The sequence below is a fragment of the Procambarus clarkii genome, chromosome 23 (assembly GCF_040958095.1).
Source record: "Procambarus clarkii isolate CNS0578487 chromosome 23, FALCON_Pclarkii_2.0, whole genome shotgun sequence".
NCBI lineage: Eukaryota > Metazoa > Arthropoda > Malacostraca > Decapoda > Cambaridae > Procambarus > Procambarus clarkii.
Genome location: NC_091172.1, coordinates 12,258,600 through 12,273,640, shown reverse-complemented (window position 1 = coordinate 12,273,640; position 15,041 = coordinate 12,258,600). Strand labels below are relative to the sequence as shown.

Genomic DNA, 15,041 nt, shown 5'->3' with positions numbered 1-15,041 from the left:
CCCTTCAGAGGTAGACAGGTCTTGATAACCCTTCAGAGGTAGACAGGCCTTGATAACCCTCCAGAGGTAGACAGGCCTTGATAACCCTTCAGAGATAGACAGGCCTTGATAACCCTCCAGAGGTAGACAGGTCTTGATAACCCTCCAGAGGTAGACAGGCCTTGATAACCCTTCAGAGATAGACAGGCCTTGATAACCCTCCAGAGGTAGACAGGTCTTGATAACCCTTCAGAGGTAGACAGGTCTTGATAATCCTTCAGAGGTAGACAGGTCTTGATAACCCTTCAGAGTTAGACAGGTCTTGATAACCCTTCAGAGGTAGACAGGTCTTGATAACCCTTCAGAGGTAGACAGGTCTTGATAACCCTTCAGAGGTAGACAGGTCTTGATATCCCTCCAGAGGTAGACAGGTCTTGATAACCCTTCAGAGGTAGACAGGTCTTGATAACTCTTCAGAGGTAGACAGGTCTTGATAACCCTTCAGAGGTAGACAGGTCTTGATAACCCTTCAGAGGTAGACAGGTCTTGATAACCCTCCAGAGGTAGACAGGTCTTGATAACCCTTCAGAGGTAGACAGGTCTTGATAACCCTTCAGAGGTAGACAGGTCTTGATAACCCTCCAGAGGCAGACAGGTCTTGATAACCCTCCAGAGGTAGTCAGGTCTTGATAACCCTCCAGAGGTAGACAGGTCTTGATAACCTTTCAGAGGTAGACAGGTCTTGATAACCCTTCAGAGGTAGACAGGTCTTCATAACCCTTCAGAGGTAGACAGGTCTTGATAACCCTCCAGAGGTAGACAGGTCCTGATAACCCTTCAGAGGTAGACAGGTCTTGATATACCTCCAGAGGTAGACAGGCCTTGATAACCCTTCATAGGTAGACAGGTCTTGATAACCCTTCAGAGGTAGACATGTCTTGATAACCCTCCAGAGGTAGACAGTTCCTGATAACCCTTCAGAGGTAGACAGGTCTTGATAACCCTTCAGAGGTAGACAGGTCTTGATAACATTTCAGATGTAGACAGGTCTTCATAACCCTTCAGAGGTAGACAGGTCTTCATAACCCTCCAGAAGTAGACAGGTCCTGATAACCCTTCAGAGGTAGACAGGTCTTGATAACCCTTCAGATGTAGACAGGTCCTGATAACCCTTCAGAGGTAGACAGGTCTTGATAACCCTTCAGAGGTAGACAGGTCTTGATAACCCTTCAGAGATAGACAGGTCTTGATAACCTTCCAGAGGTAGACAGGTCTTGATAACCCTTCAGAGGTAGACAGGTCTTGATAACCCTTCAGGGGTAGACAGGTCTTGATAACCATTCAGAGGTAGACAGGTCTTGATAACCCTTCAGAGGTAGACAGGTCTTGATAACCCTTCAGAGGTAGACAGGCCTTGATAACCCTCCAGAGGTAGACAGGCCTTGATAACCCTTCAGAGATAGACAGGCCTTGATAACCCTCCAGAGGTAGACAGGTCTTGATAACCCTTCAGAGGTAGACAGGTCTTGATAACCCTTCCGAGGTAGACAGGTCTTGATAACCCTTCAGAGGTAGACAGGTCTTGATAACCCTTCAGAGGTAGACAGGTCTTGATAACCCTTCAGAGGTAGACAGGTCTTGATAACCCTTCAGAGGTAGACAGGTCTTGATATCCCTCCAGAGGTAGACAGGTCTTGATAACCCTTCAGAGGTAGACAGGTCTTGATAACTCTTCAGAGGTAGACAGGTCTTGATAACCCTTCAGAGGTAGACAGGTCTTGATAACCCTTCAGAGGTAGACAGGTCTTGATAACCCTCCAGAGGTAGACAGGTCTTGATAACCCTTCAGAGGTAGACAGGTCTTGATAACCCTTCAGAGGTAGACAGGTCTTGATAACCCTCCAGAGGCAGACAGGTCTTGATAACCCTCCAGAGGTAGACAGGTCTTGATAACCCTTCAGAGGTAGACAGGTCTTGATAACCCTCCAGAGGCAGACAGGTCTTCATAACCCTTCAGAGGTAGACAGGTCTTGATAACCCTCCAGAGGTAGACAGGTCCTGATAACCCTTCAGAGGTAGACAGGTCTTGATATACCTCCAGAGGTAGACAGGCCTTGATAACCCTTCATAGGTAGACAGGTCTTGATAACCCTTCAGAGGTAGACAGGTCCTGATAACCCTTCAGAGGTAGACAGGTCTTGATATACCTCCAGAGGTAGACAGGCCTTGATAACCCTTCATAGGTAGACAGGTCTTGATAACCCTTCAGAGGTAGACAGGTCTTGATAACCCTCCAGAGGTAGACAGGCCCTGATAACCCTTCAGAGGTAGACAGGTCTTGATAACCCTTCAGAGGTAAACAGGTCTTGATAACCCTTCAGAGGTAGACAGGTCTTCATAACCCTTCAGAGGTAGACAGGTCTTGATAACCCTCCAGAGGTAGACAGGTTCTGATAACCCTTCAGAGGTAGACAGGTCTTGATAACCCTTCAGAGGTAGACAGGTCTTGATAACCCTTCAGAGGTAGACAGGTCTTCATAACCCTTCAGAGGTAGACAGGTCTTGATAACCCTTCAGAGGTAGACATGTCTTCATAACCCTTCAGAGGTAGACAGGCCTTGATAACCCTTCAGAGGTAGACAGGTCTTGATAACCCTTCAGAGGTAGACAGGTCTTCATAACCCTTCAGAGGTAGACAGGTCTTCATAACCCTTCAGAGGTAGACAGGTCTTGTTAACCCTCAGAGGTAGACAGGTCTTGATAACCCTTCATAGGTAGACAGGTCTTGATAACCCTTCAGAGGTAGACAGGTCTTGATAACCCTCCAGAGGTAGACAGGCCCTGATAACCCTTCAGAGGTAGACAGGTCTTGATAACCCTTCAGAGATAAACAGGTCTTGATGACCCTTCAGAGGTAGACAGGTCTTGATAACCCTTCAGAGGTAGACAGGTCTTGATAACCCTTCAGAGGTAGACAGGTCTTGATAACCCTTCAGAGGTAGACAGGTCTTGATAACCCTCCAGAGGTAGACAGGTCTTGATAACCCTTCAGAGGTAGACAGGTCTTGATAACCCTCCAGAGGTAGACAGGTCTTGATAACCCTTCAGAGGTAGACAGGTCTTGATAACCCTTCAGAGGTAGACAGGCCTTGATAACCCTTCAGAGGTAGACAGGCCTTGATAACCCTTCAGAGGTAGACAGGTCTTGATAACCCTTCAGAGGTAGACAGGTCTTGATAGCCCTTCAGATGTAAACAGGCCTTGATAACCCTTCAGAGGTAGACAGGTCTTGATAACCCTCCAGAGGTAAACAGGCCTTGATAAGGCCTGGGTCTAATGAAAACCCAGAAAAGGCCGCTTACAGATGTCATAAAGATTTCCAACCCATTCGCGGTGCTGGAAGACGAGTGCTGTATAGAGACTGCAGTTCGCTCGGATGTCAAAGCAACGAAGGGAGCCCAGGTTTATCTTGGTGCTCACAAAGTAAAGGAAGTAACTAAGCAAATTTTGGTTGTGGGAGAGTCCCAGGTGAGATATTTGGATAGATCTTTTTGTGACAGAGATAAGGGGGGAACAGGTTAAGAGTTTGCTATCTAGGAGCAGGAATTGATGATATAGTAAACAACATGAATGATATTATGGCTCGAAATGGGAACAAACCCATTGTATGTATATGTATGTGCTGGTGGAAATGATGTTGGACGAGTTTGGAGTGAGGAACTGATACAGAGGTTTATAACACCCATAGATTTATTTAGGAGCAAGGGTGTATCCCGATCATATGTGGCATTCTTCTAAGAAAGGGAGTTGAAAATAAATGGTTGTCGAGGCCACTTGGTGTCAATTGCCGACTGGACAGATAGTGTAAATCAAATGCAATACCCATCATTGATAACTGGGAACTCTTTTATGAAAGGAATGACATGTATGCTAGGTATGGGGTGCATCTCTCTAGGGCTGGGGTTGTTGCTGTTACCAACTCGCTGGAACCTGTGGTTCGAGGCGTTTGTTTGGGTTTAAACTGTTATTAAATGGTGGTACAGGAATTGATATGGAAAAAGTAGGTAATAAAAGTATGTGTTGGTGGGGGGGGGGGACAAATGGCAAAATGAACGAGGAAGGAAAAGGGCCTCAAAATAACAATACACTTAAGGTATATTACACGAATAGAAGAAACAAAATAAACTATTTAAATGCTCTTGTCTGCACAGAAACAATAGATATTATTGCACTTACCGAAACATAGATAACTGTAGAAAACAGAGAACTATTAACAGAAAATCAATTAAACGGATTTAAACTATTTCACTTGATAGATATATTAGACGAGGCGGGGGAGTAGTCATATATGTTAGGGACAATTTGAAATGTAGTCTCAAAGAGAGAATCAAAACTGAACAACACACAGATACTATTTGGCTAGAATTAAAGAAAAAGCTAGAAATCTTATAATAGGGAGTTATATACAGGCCATCAAACTTAGATAGAATGGAAGCAAAGCACCTTTGGGATGAAATAAATAGAGCTTCTAGGTCAAATAGTATTTGTGTCAGTTTTAGTGAAATAAACTGGATTAACAAAACAGGAAATAATGAAGCAGAAGATTTTCTAGAATTAATTGACGATTGCTTTCTTACGCAACACATTAAGGAACCAACGCGGGAAAATAATATTTTAGACTTAGTGTTAACTAACAGGGAGACACAAATTAATGACAACGAAATAGGGAGTGAGCTAGGGAACAGTGATCACAAAGAAATCAGATTTAGCATAAAACGGAATAGATTAGTAGAAGAAAGTTCTGTTAAAGTGCCAGATTTGCGAAAAAGCTGATTTTAATGGCCTAAGAAAATTTTTAGTGAAAAAGATTGGAAAGTCCTGGGCATTGGGAGGTGGTCAGGTCTTGGAGCGAGACGTGAACCCAGCAATGGGTGATGTAAAAAGGGATTTCGATGTGGACTTAAAATATAACTTATTTCAAAATATTCTAAGCAAAGCACAGACACGTAGAATACCATACAAATTGAATAGATCAAATAATACTGACCCGAAATAGAAAACAAAGGAACCGAAGAACCTTATAGGTAGAAAGTGAGCTTGGTGCAAGAGGATTAAGAATGGGGAAGTCAGTTTAGAACAAGAATTCGTCCAACTGGTTAGAAATGTTAAAAAAGAGATAAGGAAGGTAAAAAGAAATTATGAAGTTCGCATAGCAGGGCAAGCAAAGATAAAAAGGCGTCCACTGTAGCCTCCCGGAGCCACAGTGGTGCCAGCAAGAAGCCTCCCGGAGCCACAGTGGTGCCAGCAAGAAGCCTCCCGGAGCCACAGTGGTGCCAGCAAGAAGCCACCCGGAGCCACAGTGGTGCCAGCAAGAAGCCACCCGGAGCCACAGTGGTGCCAGCAAGAAGCCACCCGGAGCCACAGTGGTGCCAGCAAGAAACCTCCCGGAGCCACAGTGGTGCCAGCAAGAAGTCTCCCGGAGCCACAGTGGTGCCAGCAAGAAGTCTCCCGGAGCCACAGTGGTGCCAGCAAGAAGCCTCCCGGAGCCACAGTGGTGCCAGCAAGAAGCCTCCCGGAGCCACAGTGGTGCCAGCAAGAAGCCTCCCGGAGCCACAGTGGTGCCAGCAAGAAACCTCCCGGAGCCACAGTGGTGCCAGCAAGAAGTCTCCCGGAGCCACAGTGGTGCCAGCAAGAAGCCACCCGGAGCCACAGTGGTGCCAGCAAGAAGTCTCCCGGAGCCACAGTGGTGCCAGCAAGAAGCCTCCCGGAGCCACAGTGGTGCCAGCAAGAAGCCACCCGGAGCCACAGTGGTGCCAGCAAGAAGCCACCCGGAGCCACAGTGGTGCCAGCAAGAAGCCTCCCGGAGCCACAGTGGTGCCAGCAAGAAGCCTCCCGGAGCCACAGTGGTGCCAGCAAGAAGCCACCCGGAGCCACAGTGGTGCCAGCAAGAAGCCACCCGGAGCCACAGTGGTGCCAGCAAGAAGCCACCCGGAGCCACAGTGGTGCCAGCAAGAAGTCTCCCGGAGCCACAGTGGTGCCAGCAAGAAGCCTCCCGGAGCCACAGTGGTGCCAGCAAGAAGCCACCCGGAGCCACAGTGGTGCCAGCAAGAAGCCACCCGGAGCCACAGTGGTGCCAGCAAGAAGCCACCCGGAGCCACAGTGGTGCCAGCAAGAAGCCTCCCGGAGCCACAGTGGTGCCAGCTAGAAGCCTCCCGGAGCCACAGTGGTGCCAGCAAGAAGCCACCCGGAGCCACAGTGGTGCCAGCAAGAAGCCACCCGGAGCCACAGTGGTGCCAGCAAGAAGCCTCCCGGAGCCACAGTGGTGCCAGCAAGAAGCCTCCCGGAGCCACAGTGGTGCCAGCAAGAAGTCTCCCGGAGCCACAGTGGTGCCAGCAAGAAGCCTCCCGGAGCCACAGTGGTGCCAGCAAGAAGCCACCCGGAGCCACAGTGGTGCCAGCAAGAAGTCTCCCGGAGCCACAGTGGTGCCAGCAAGAAGTCTCCCGGAGCCACAGTGGTGCCAGCAAGAAGCCTCCCGGAGCCACAGTGGTGCCAGCAAGAAGTCTCCCGGAGCCACAGTGGTGCCAGCAAGAAGCCTCCCGGAGCCACAGTGGTGCCAGCAAGAAGCCTCCCGGAGCCACAGTGGTGCCAGCAAGAAGCCTCCCGGAGCCACAGTGGTGCCAGCAAGAAGCCACCCGGAGCCACAGTGGTGCCAGCAAGAAGCCACCCGGAGCCACAGTGGTGCCAGCAAGAAGCCACCCGGAGCCACAGTGGTGCCAGCAAGAAACCTCCCGGAGCCACAGTGGTGCCAGCAAGAAGTCTCCCGGAGCCACAGTGGTGCCAGCAAGAAGTCTCCCGGAGCCACAGTGGTGCCAGCAAGAAGCCTCCCGGAGCCACAGTGGTGCCAGCAAGAAGCCTCCCGGAGCCACAGTGGTGCCAGCAAGAAGCCTCCCGGAGCCACAGTGGTGCCAGCAAGAAACCTCCCGGAGCCACAGTGGTGCCAGCAAGAAGTCTCCCGGAGCCACAGTGGTGCCAGCAAGAAGCCACCCGGAGCCACAGTGGTGCCAGCAAGAAGCCACCCGGAGCCACAGTGGTGCCAGCAAGAAGCCACCCGGAGCCACAGTGGTGCCAGCAAGAAGCCACCCGGAGCCACAGTGGTGCCAGCAAGAAGTCTCCCGGAGCCACAGTGGTGCCAGCAAGAAGCCTCCCGGAGCCACAGTGGTGCCAGCAAGAAGCCACCCGGAGCCACAGTGGTGCCAGCAAGAAGCCACCCGGAGCCACAGTGGTGCCAGCAAGAAGCCACCCGGAGCCACAGTGGTGCCAGCAAGAAGCCTCCCGGAGCCACAGTGGTGCCAGCAAGAAGCCTCCCGGAGCCACAGTGGTGCCAGCAAGAAGCCTCCCGGAGCCACAGTGGTGCCAGCAAGAAGCCTCCCGGAGCCACAGTGGTGCCAGCAAGAAGCCTCCCGGAGCCACAGTGGTGCCAGCAAGAAGCCTCCCGGAGCCACAGTGGTGCCAGCAAGAAGCCACCCGGAGCCACAGTGGTGCCAGCAAGAAGTCTCCCGGAGCCACAGTGGTGCCAGCAAGAAGCCTCCCGGAGCCACAGTGGTGCCAGCAAGAAGCCACCCGGAGCCACAGTGGTGCCAGCAAAAAGTCTCCCGGAGCCACAGTGGTGCCAGCAAGAAGCCTCCCGGAGCCACAGTGGTGCCAGCAAGAAGCCTCCCGGAGCCACAGTGGTGCCAGCAAGAAGCCTCCGGGCTCCAATACCAACATTCCTCTTAAGAAAGAAGTATAAGTTTTGTGGACTCTGCCGCGGCGTAACTCATCATATTAAACCCCTGGGAATGCTTACATAATTTTAGAGTTACTGGTGCGCCTCCTCCTTCCCATGGAGCACATTGTTCACTAATTACCAGGTCAGGTATGGGGAGCATGGCTAAGAATTATGTGTTACATTATGTATTTCAAATCATTATGTATCACATGTCTGTACGAATTATGTCACTATGTAGGTGTCAGTGTGCATCGCTACCAGTGTACAAACCTTCGGGACATTTCACTGCGAATGACTTGAGAGTCAACAGGATAGTGTGTGTGGTGTGTGGATGGTGTGTGGATGGTGTGTGTGGTGTGTGGATGGTGTGTGGATGGTGTGTGGATGGTGTGTGGATGGTGTGTGTGATGTATTAGACCTTGTGTTGTTGGTGTTACACACATACTTCCCTATTATGGTCAGAATATGATAGGTAGAATGTTTTTATAATTTTGCAGCCATCAGTGTTAATGCTGTCATGTGCCCGTCTAATAATGCTCGAGAATACCACAGAATCCCATTAATTTCCCCACTCCACGCATGAGGCACAGATAGTGATGGTTAAAGAAAGATGAGACCGCCTAAACCCCAGTATATTTATAGGGACGTGAATACAGTTAAATATAATGAGAGACACAGAATACTACAGTACAATACGTTGCTTTTCTGAAGGACACAGCCTCGCCAAAGAGTTATCTCTGAATTTAAATATATAAGTTCCACGCACTGGGAACTGCCAGTAAAATGGGCTTGCACATATCATTAACATATACACACTTTAAAATACTTATGTCCTACTTACAAACAAAAAAGTACACTTAACCTAATAGCCACATGGCTTCACTGAGATCAGACCACCATTCTCCACCTTGTACCCGCCACAAAATGATGGGCAGGTAGTTGTTGTTTAAGATTCAGCTACTCGGAACAGAAAGTTCCAAGTAGCACGGGCTATGGTGAGCCCGTAGTGGATTTACCTGGCACAGGTGCGGGGCTGTAACTTGGGTAGGTAGATTGATAAAGATTAAGCTACCCAATAGGTGGCATGGGCATGAATAGCCCGTAACTGGGGCGGTAGTTGTTGTTTTAGATTCAGCTACTTAGAACAAAAGTTCCAAAGTAGCACGGGCTATGGTGAGCCCGTAGTGGACTTACCTGGCACAGGAGCCGGGGCTGTAACAGAAAAAAAGGGGAGGTAGGGATGTTTCTTCCTTTTATGGGCACGGGTACCGTGTTCGAGCCTGAAATGCGTTCGGACGCCGGTCTAATTAGTAATTAAAATACTAGTCCCTCTTCTTTATCATTTGTTTTGAACTGTTAAGCAGATCTAAGCTGGTAATATAGTTAACAATCATTTAACACAAATGAAACAATACTATTAACAATAGCCTATTTAAAACTTACAACGTTTCACACGACCAGTGGTAGGCCTGGTACAAACTATGGGTTACCAGATGCATGATAAGGCATCAGTCATTTCTTAGAATCATAGAATACTAAAAAGCCAAACTCTCACAATGGGTAGCAAAATGGATATCTAATTACAAGCAGTTTCTTTACTGAAACTAATAAGTCCATCATAAACTTTACAATTAACCTGAGGGGGTTAAACAGCATGGCCGTCGCCACCATTTTAAGGTGGCATAAGCTACATACATTATTTGTATGAAATCCCACTAGTCCAACTTACACTGGGAAGCTCAACATAGTTGGCCTTAATCCACCATCAAAGTATTAATAATGAATCTACAGTCCTGGTAACATCTCTCTGATTCCAGCACTTCAACATTACTACTATTTAATACTTCCCATTTTCCTGGAGTCGGTACTACCCCTAGAAACACAAACCGAAACTGTCTCTATTTTCCGCTTATTACAACTTATAATAAAGTTGTTACATCTTGGCTTAACGTGTTTATGACGTATTAGAACGTTGTTACAACTTGCTATATTGGTTGTTATAACTGGTTAGGTGGTGTTAAAACTTGTTCGAACGTTGTATCAACGTCGTAGTTTCGGTGTGTGTTTGGCGGGACCTCATCCCCACCTCAGGTCAGGACGCTTAAGTCGCTCACAATACCCACTCGCCACTGGCTACTCTCAGCGTGTCTGTACTCTATAGCTACACAACATCTACTCTAATACAGGAATACATTTAGGTTCTTTCCTATACACATAGATAATAAGGTAATATACTACAATAAGGCAACGACTAACATTCCTCTTAATTTCTATTTCTCCTTCAATTAGAAAGTTATGAGTTCGCTATTCTTTCAACTGAGGAATAACTGATTCGTAACAAATACTTTCTTATATGATATGAAGAATTGTTTATATATGTTGTTTTTTTAGTCTAAAAAGCAGTTTAAAAGTTTAGCCAGTCCCAGAGTTGCCAGTAGCTTCACAGGGGGTCCCTATGGCATCACACCGCACAGTACTCATTTAATTGGTGCCGACATAGACCCAGCCATTTTAGGCAGCAACAGCAATTATTGTGACAATTACTCTCTCTCTCTGTCTCTCTCTCTCTCTCTCTGTCTCTCTCTCTCTCTCTCTCTCTCTCTCTCTCTCTCTCTCTCTCTCTCTCTCTCTCTCTCTCTCTCTCTCTCTCTCTCTCTCTCTGTCTCTCTCTCTCTCTCTGTCTCTCTCTCTCTCTCTCTCTCTCTCTCTCTCTCTCTCTCTCTCTCTCTCTCTCTCTCTCTCTCTCTCTCTCTCTCTCTCTCTCTCTCTCTCTCTCTCTCTCTCTCTCTCTCTCTCTCTCTCTCTCTCTCTCTCTGTCTCTGTCTCTGTCTCTGTCTGTCTCTCTCTCTCTCTCTCTCTCTCTCTCTCTCTCTCTCTCTCTCTCTCTCTCTCTCTCTCTCTCTCTCTCTCTCTCTCTCTCTCTCTCTCTCTCTCTCTCTGTCTCTCTCTCTCTCTCTCTGTCTCTGTCTCTGTCTCTCTCTCTCTCTCTCTCTCTCTCTCTCTCTCTCTCTCTCTCTCTCTCTCTCTCTCTCTCTCTCTCTCTCTCTCTCTCTCTCTCTCTCTCTCTCTCTCTCTCTCTCTCTCTCTCTCTCTCTCTGTCTCTCTCTGTCTCTCTCTGTCTCTCTCTGTCTCTCTCTCTCTCTCTCTCTCTCTCTCTCTCTCTCTCTCTCTCTCTCTCTCTCTCTCTCTCTCTCTCTCTCTCTCTCTCTCTCTCTCTCTCTCTCTCTCTCTCTCTCTCTCTCTCTCTCTATCTCTCTCTCTTTGAGTCTGTTTCTTTCTTATTCTTCTTCCTAGGGTTTCTTTCAATTGCATTTCTCTGTCATCAACTAATACCTTGACGAAAATAGTAATCACATCAAAACAGAATTATTAACAAAATCAACAGTATCATTTATATTTGAAGAGGATATTAAGAACGTGTACCAACCATTTGAATGCTTTGAAGGCAAGAGAACCCATTGAGCTGTGAAACACCATAGTTTCAGTAAAGGAAAGTCGTGTTGAACTACTACAGCAATTCATCAACTTCGACTACTAGGTACAGTGACGGCTCCTCTACTTGCAGGGTCGCAGTTGAATCCCCGATGGTTCCTACGGCCAGGCACCGTTCGGTCACTCTGTTCTCTTATCCCAGTAGGCCTCATACTTTTTCAAGTGCTATTTAGTCATATTGACTAAGCCCTTTAACCAGATAATTAACCTCGACGATTTTAACTGAATCTTATGAAAGATCAACCCAAATCAGACAAGAGAGAGAACTGGGATAATTACATTTCCTAGGATTGCAAGAAGGTTATTCATATAGTCAGGCGCATGAGACTGATATTAAAGTGAGACTCTCGCTTGCATAACAGGGCAGGTGTGAAGTCGGGTACAGAGTTACCATCTGGAAAGGAACGAGAGTTATTGTGAGAGATACTGGATAAGATTGAAGAGTGCCAACGAGCGGTGTCCCGCAGGGCTTACCAGCGAAAGAGGATTCTTTCGTTTGACTGTTGGGAGATGATTATAAGTTGATAAGGACCAATAAGACAGCAAAGGACTGCAGACTGCTGCAGAAGAACCTTGACAGGCTTCAAGAGTATCCTGACAAATGGCTTCCGTAATATAGCCCAAGCAAATAGAAGGTTATGCGAATGTTTAAGGAAGATATGAGGCAAGAAGAGCAGTATAGATTGAATGGGGAGGCAGCTGCACGAACACTTAAACAACGAAAAACATCCGTAAGTGCTTTTCGTTTTGATCTGTAGGTGAACTGTATGTGGAGACTGGAAAAGCAAAAGAGCCGCTGAGTTAAGAGGAAATTGGCATTAGTATGGGAGTAGTGAACACACACAGAGCGGACAGAACGTAGAGTTGGTAGACACAAATGTAGTCCACAACTTCAAGAACCAGTGTGACATTCATATAGTCAGGTGATAAAAATTATATAACTAACAAGTAGAAATGGAACCAAAAGCGACTTTAGAGTAGTTTGTAGGTAGCATTAGATGAGAACAAAATGGAAATTCAGAGGATATGATCACAACACACAATATATCACGGGGAATAACAAATGTGGGCAAGGGGAGCCTCTTTAAATTGAGAGAAAGTAGAACGAGAATAAGTGGAAGCAGGAAACCCAGATGAGTTGAACAAATATCAGGAAATACTCGTACGGCTGGTCAACAAGTAGAATACACTAAAAACAGAAGTTGTAGAAGCCATCTCCGTCCACAACTTAAGGCCTGATTCGACAAAGAATTCGAACGTCTGAATGTTTAAATTAATACACAACATGTACAACGAGGCGAATCGGCGGGGCGTAAAGAGCTACACCTCACTTCGCTATAGATACTAACAGATAACTACTGATAGGTAAGTACCCAACACGCACGCACATAGAAGGACCAATCCAATCGAGGCAACAACCTTCCATCCGGGACATATCCCATTTTCATTCGCTCGTCTTTTTTTAAAACTCGAGGCAATTTGGCTCCACCAATACATAGTCCGTGTTTCGTGTTAGGCGTAGCCCTTCCTACACCTTTAAGGAGGTTTACTGCAAATTATGTCTGCGTTTGGAGAGAGGGAAAACAGAATAGGTCTTCGGGGAGGGGGGGGAGGAAAAGGGGAACATATAATACACTCGCTTTAACGAGCGGACACGGCGAGGACGTAACCCATTCACCAGATCGTCGCTTTCGTTCAGAAAATATCTACTTTTCTGGCGACAAGCCCGCCCTCAAACACCTCTACGGCCGACAAATATGCTGCTGGACTTTCGACCCGAATAGCGAGCGGATGGGAGGATGAGGTAATGATGGACTTTCAGTCCGAAATTATTTTTGGACTCTCAAAAAGAAAATAATGTTGGACTTGTCAGAAGATAATACTGGACTTTCAACACGACCAGCTAGTAAAAGGAACTTGCAATACTAAACTTCTTTAAATTACCAAGAATAAAGACGTCATTCTGGCCTCGTTTGTCAGTAGAAAATACACAATATGTTTAATTACTTGGCCTCTTAAGAGGGAGTATAAAGAGTGTCTGATTGCAATATAGATTTATACAAAAGATTCACTATCCTAAACACGGCAAAATTTGTGCAAGATGAACGAATGTAACTTTCAATGTGATCAAAATAAGCATCATCGACCTCATCCTATCAGCTGCACATAAAAAAAAATTATGTTAACGAGTGCTCTACCAAGTAGCGTGGATCCCTCCTCTACAGGCTGCGTCAAATTCACAAACAAAACCAAAGTCTTGTCAAGCAATCCTGCACTAGGATTGGAACGATCATTGTGAAGGACTGAACACGAAAAGATATGAAATATCTATAATTTGTAATTTGATTATGATTATGCCCGAAACGCTTTGCGTAATAGTGGCTTTAGGCATTGTATGTACTAGCTCTACCTATAAGTCAACCAATCTTTGTAAAAATTTATTGTATGTATGTACCTTACCTAAATAAATATTTATTTATTTATTTATTTATTTATTTATAAATAAAGTGTGGCCAACAACTAATGAACTTTTTTAATGACTGTGGCATAACAGAAAACCAACATCCTTCCAATGTCAATACTTGCATTTCACCTTTGTAAATGCACATTAATGACACTTCGAACACTTTATGTAGGGGATACGTAAATCTGTGTATCTATGTATTTACGTATGTAGGTTAGCTTAGCATTTTAAAAGTACCGAATTACCTTCTGTGGTTGATTGTTCAATAAATCCCTGAACTATATGTTTAACTGATCTCTAACCCTGTCTATGGAGGACAGAAGAAAATGTATATATGCTGGTTAGCATTGTAAATGTGTGGCCGTTTGTGGTAAAAAAAAAAAAAGTCAATACTGGAAATATCTCATGAGTGATCGAGCCTTACCTAGCCTAACCCTGTCCATGATGCTGTCTTTCGCTCTGTGAGTTAAATAATGTTCTATCACCCATAAAAGTTCCTAACTTCTCACTTGGGATTTGATTATGATTAGTCATTAATTAGAATTAATTAATTGAGATCATATTTTTATTAAGATTATATCACTTATTGGATCATACTTAAGCTAATTATAATTTATTATCATTATGATTATATATTATATTAAGATTATATTATATTACGATTATATTAATCGGTATTAATTAATTAAGATTAACTGTCTTTTTTTATTAATTATGTAATCTTATTTAATATCAATTTTGTCAGTATATTGAATCCTTAATTTTACTTGTCATCTGTATCCTACTTACCTAATTACACTGATTCTTATTTCATTATTAACTTATTCCTCTTATATTTCAGTTTTCTACTAAAGTTATTTATTAATAACTATCAACATATTTATTATATAAAGAATATTAATCTTTTCTATCTCAATATAGATTATTATTCTTGTCAATCTTAATTGAATCTCTATTATATACATGACACCTGTATCCTTCTTGACTAATTACAGTGATATTTATTTTATTTGTACTTGTTCCCATTAAACGTGTATTTCCATTTTTTATAGTTTTTTTATAACTTTTTTTGTGAATTGTCCTATTGTCTTGAAATTAGCTTAATTTTATTATTATTATTATATTAAAGTATAAGTTTAGTAATTTTGCTAACTTTATGGTATTACTAAATCATATACCCCATATTTGTATTCCGCTTTAATCTGACTATTTTTTTAATTTGAATTTTTATTGCAATTGTTTATTGTAATCTACTGTCACACACCTCTCCAATGTTTAAATAAGAATATCCTTAAAGTCTTCTCCATTCCTACTCTATGCAAACTACCATTGACCCTG

At 44.9% G+C, this 15,041-nt stretch overlaps 1 protein-coding gene across 1 annotated transcript; it reads left to right on the top strand.

Moving 5' to 3' along the window:
* The first annotated feature begins 3,315 nt into the window (after positions 1 to 3,315).
* On the top strand, positions 3,316 to 7,829 carry LOC123747517 (nucleolar and coiled-body phosphoprotein 1-like). The gene is made up of 2 exons (XM_045729734.2): positions 3,316 to 3,507; positions 5,244 to 7,829. The coding sequence occupies exons 1-2, from the start codon at positions 3,316 to 3,318 to the stop codon at positions 7,827 to 7,829; spliced, it is 2,778 nt and encodes a 925-aa protein (XP_045585690.2).
* Positions 7,830 to 15,041: the final 7,212 nt, after the last annotated feature.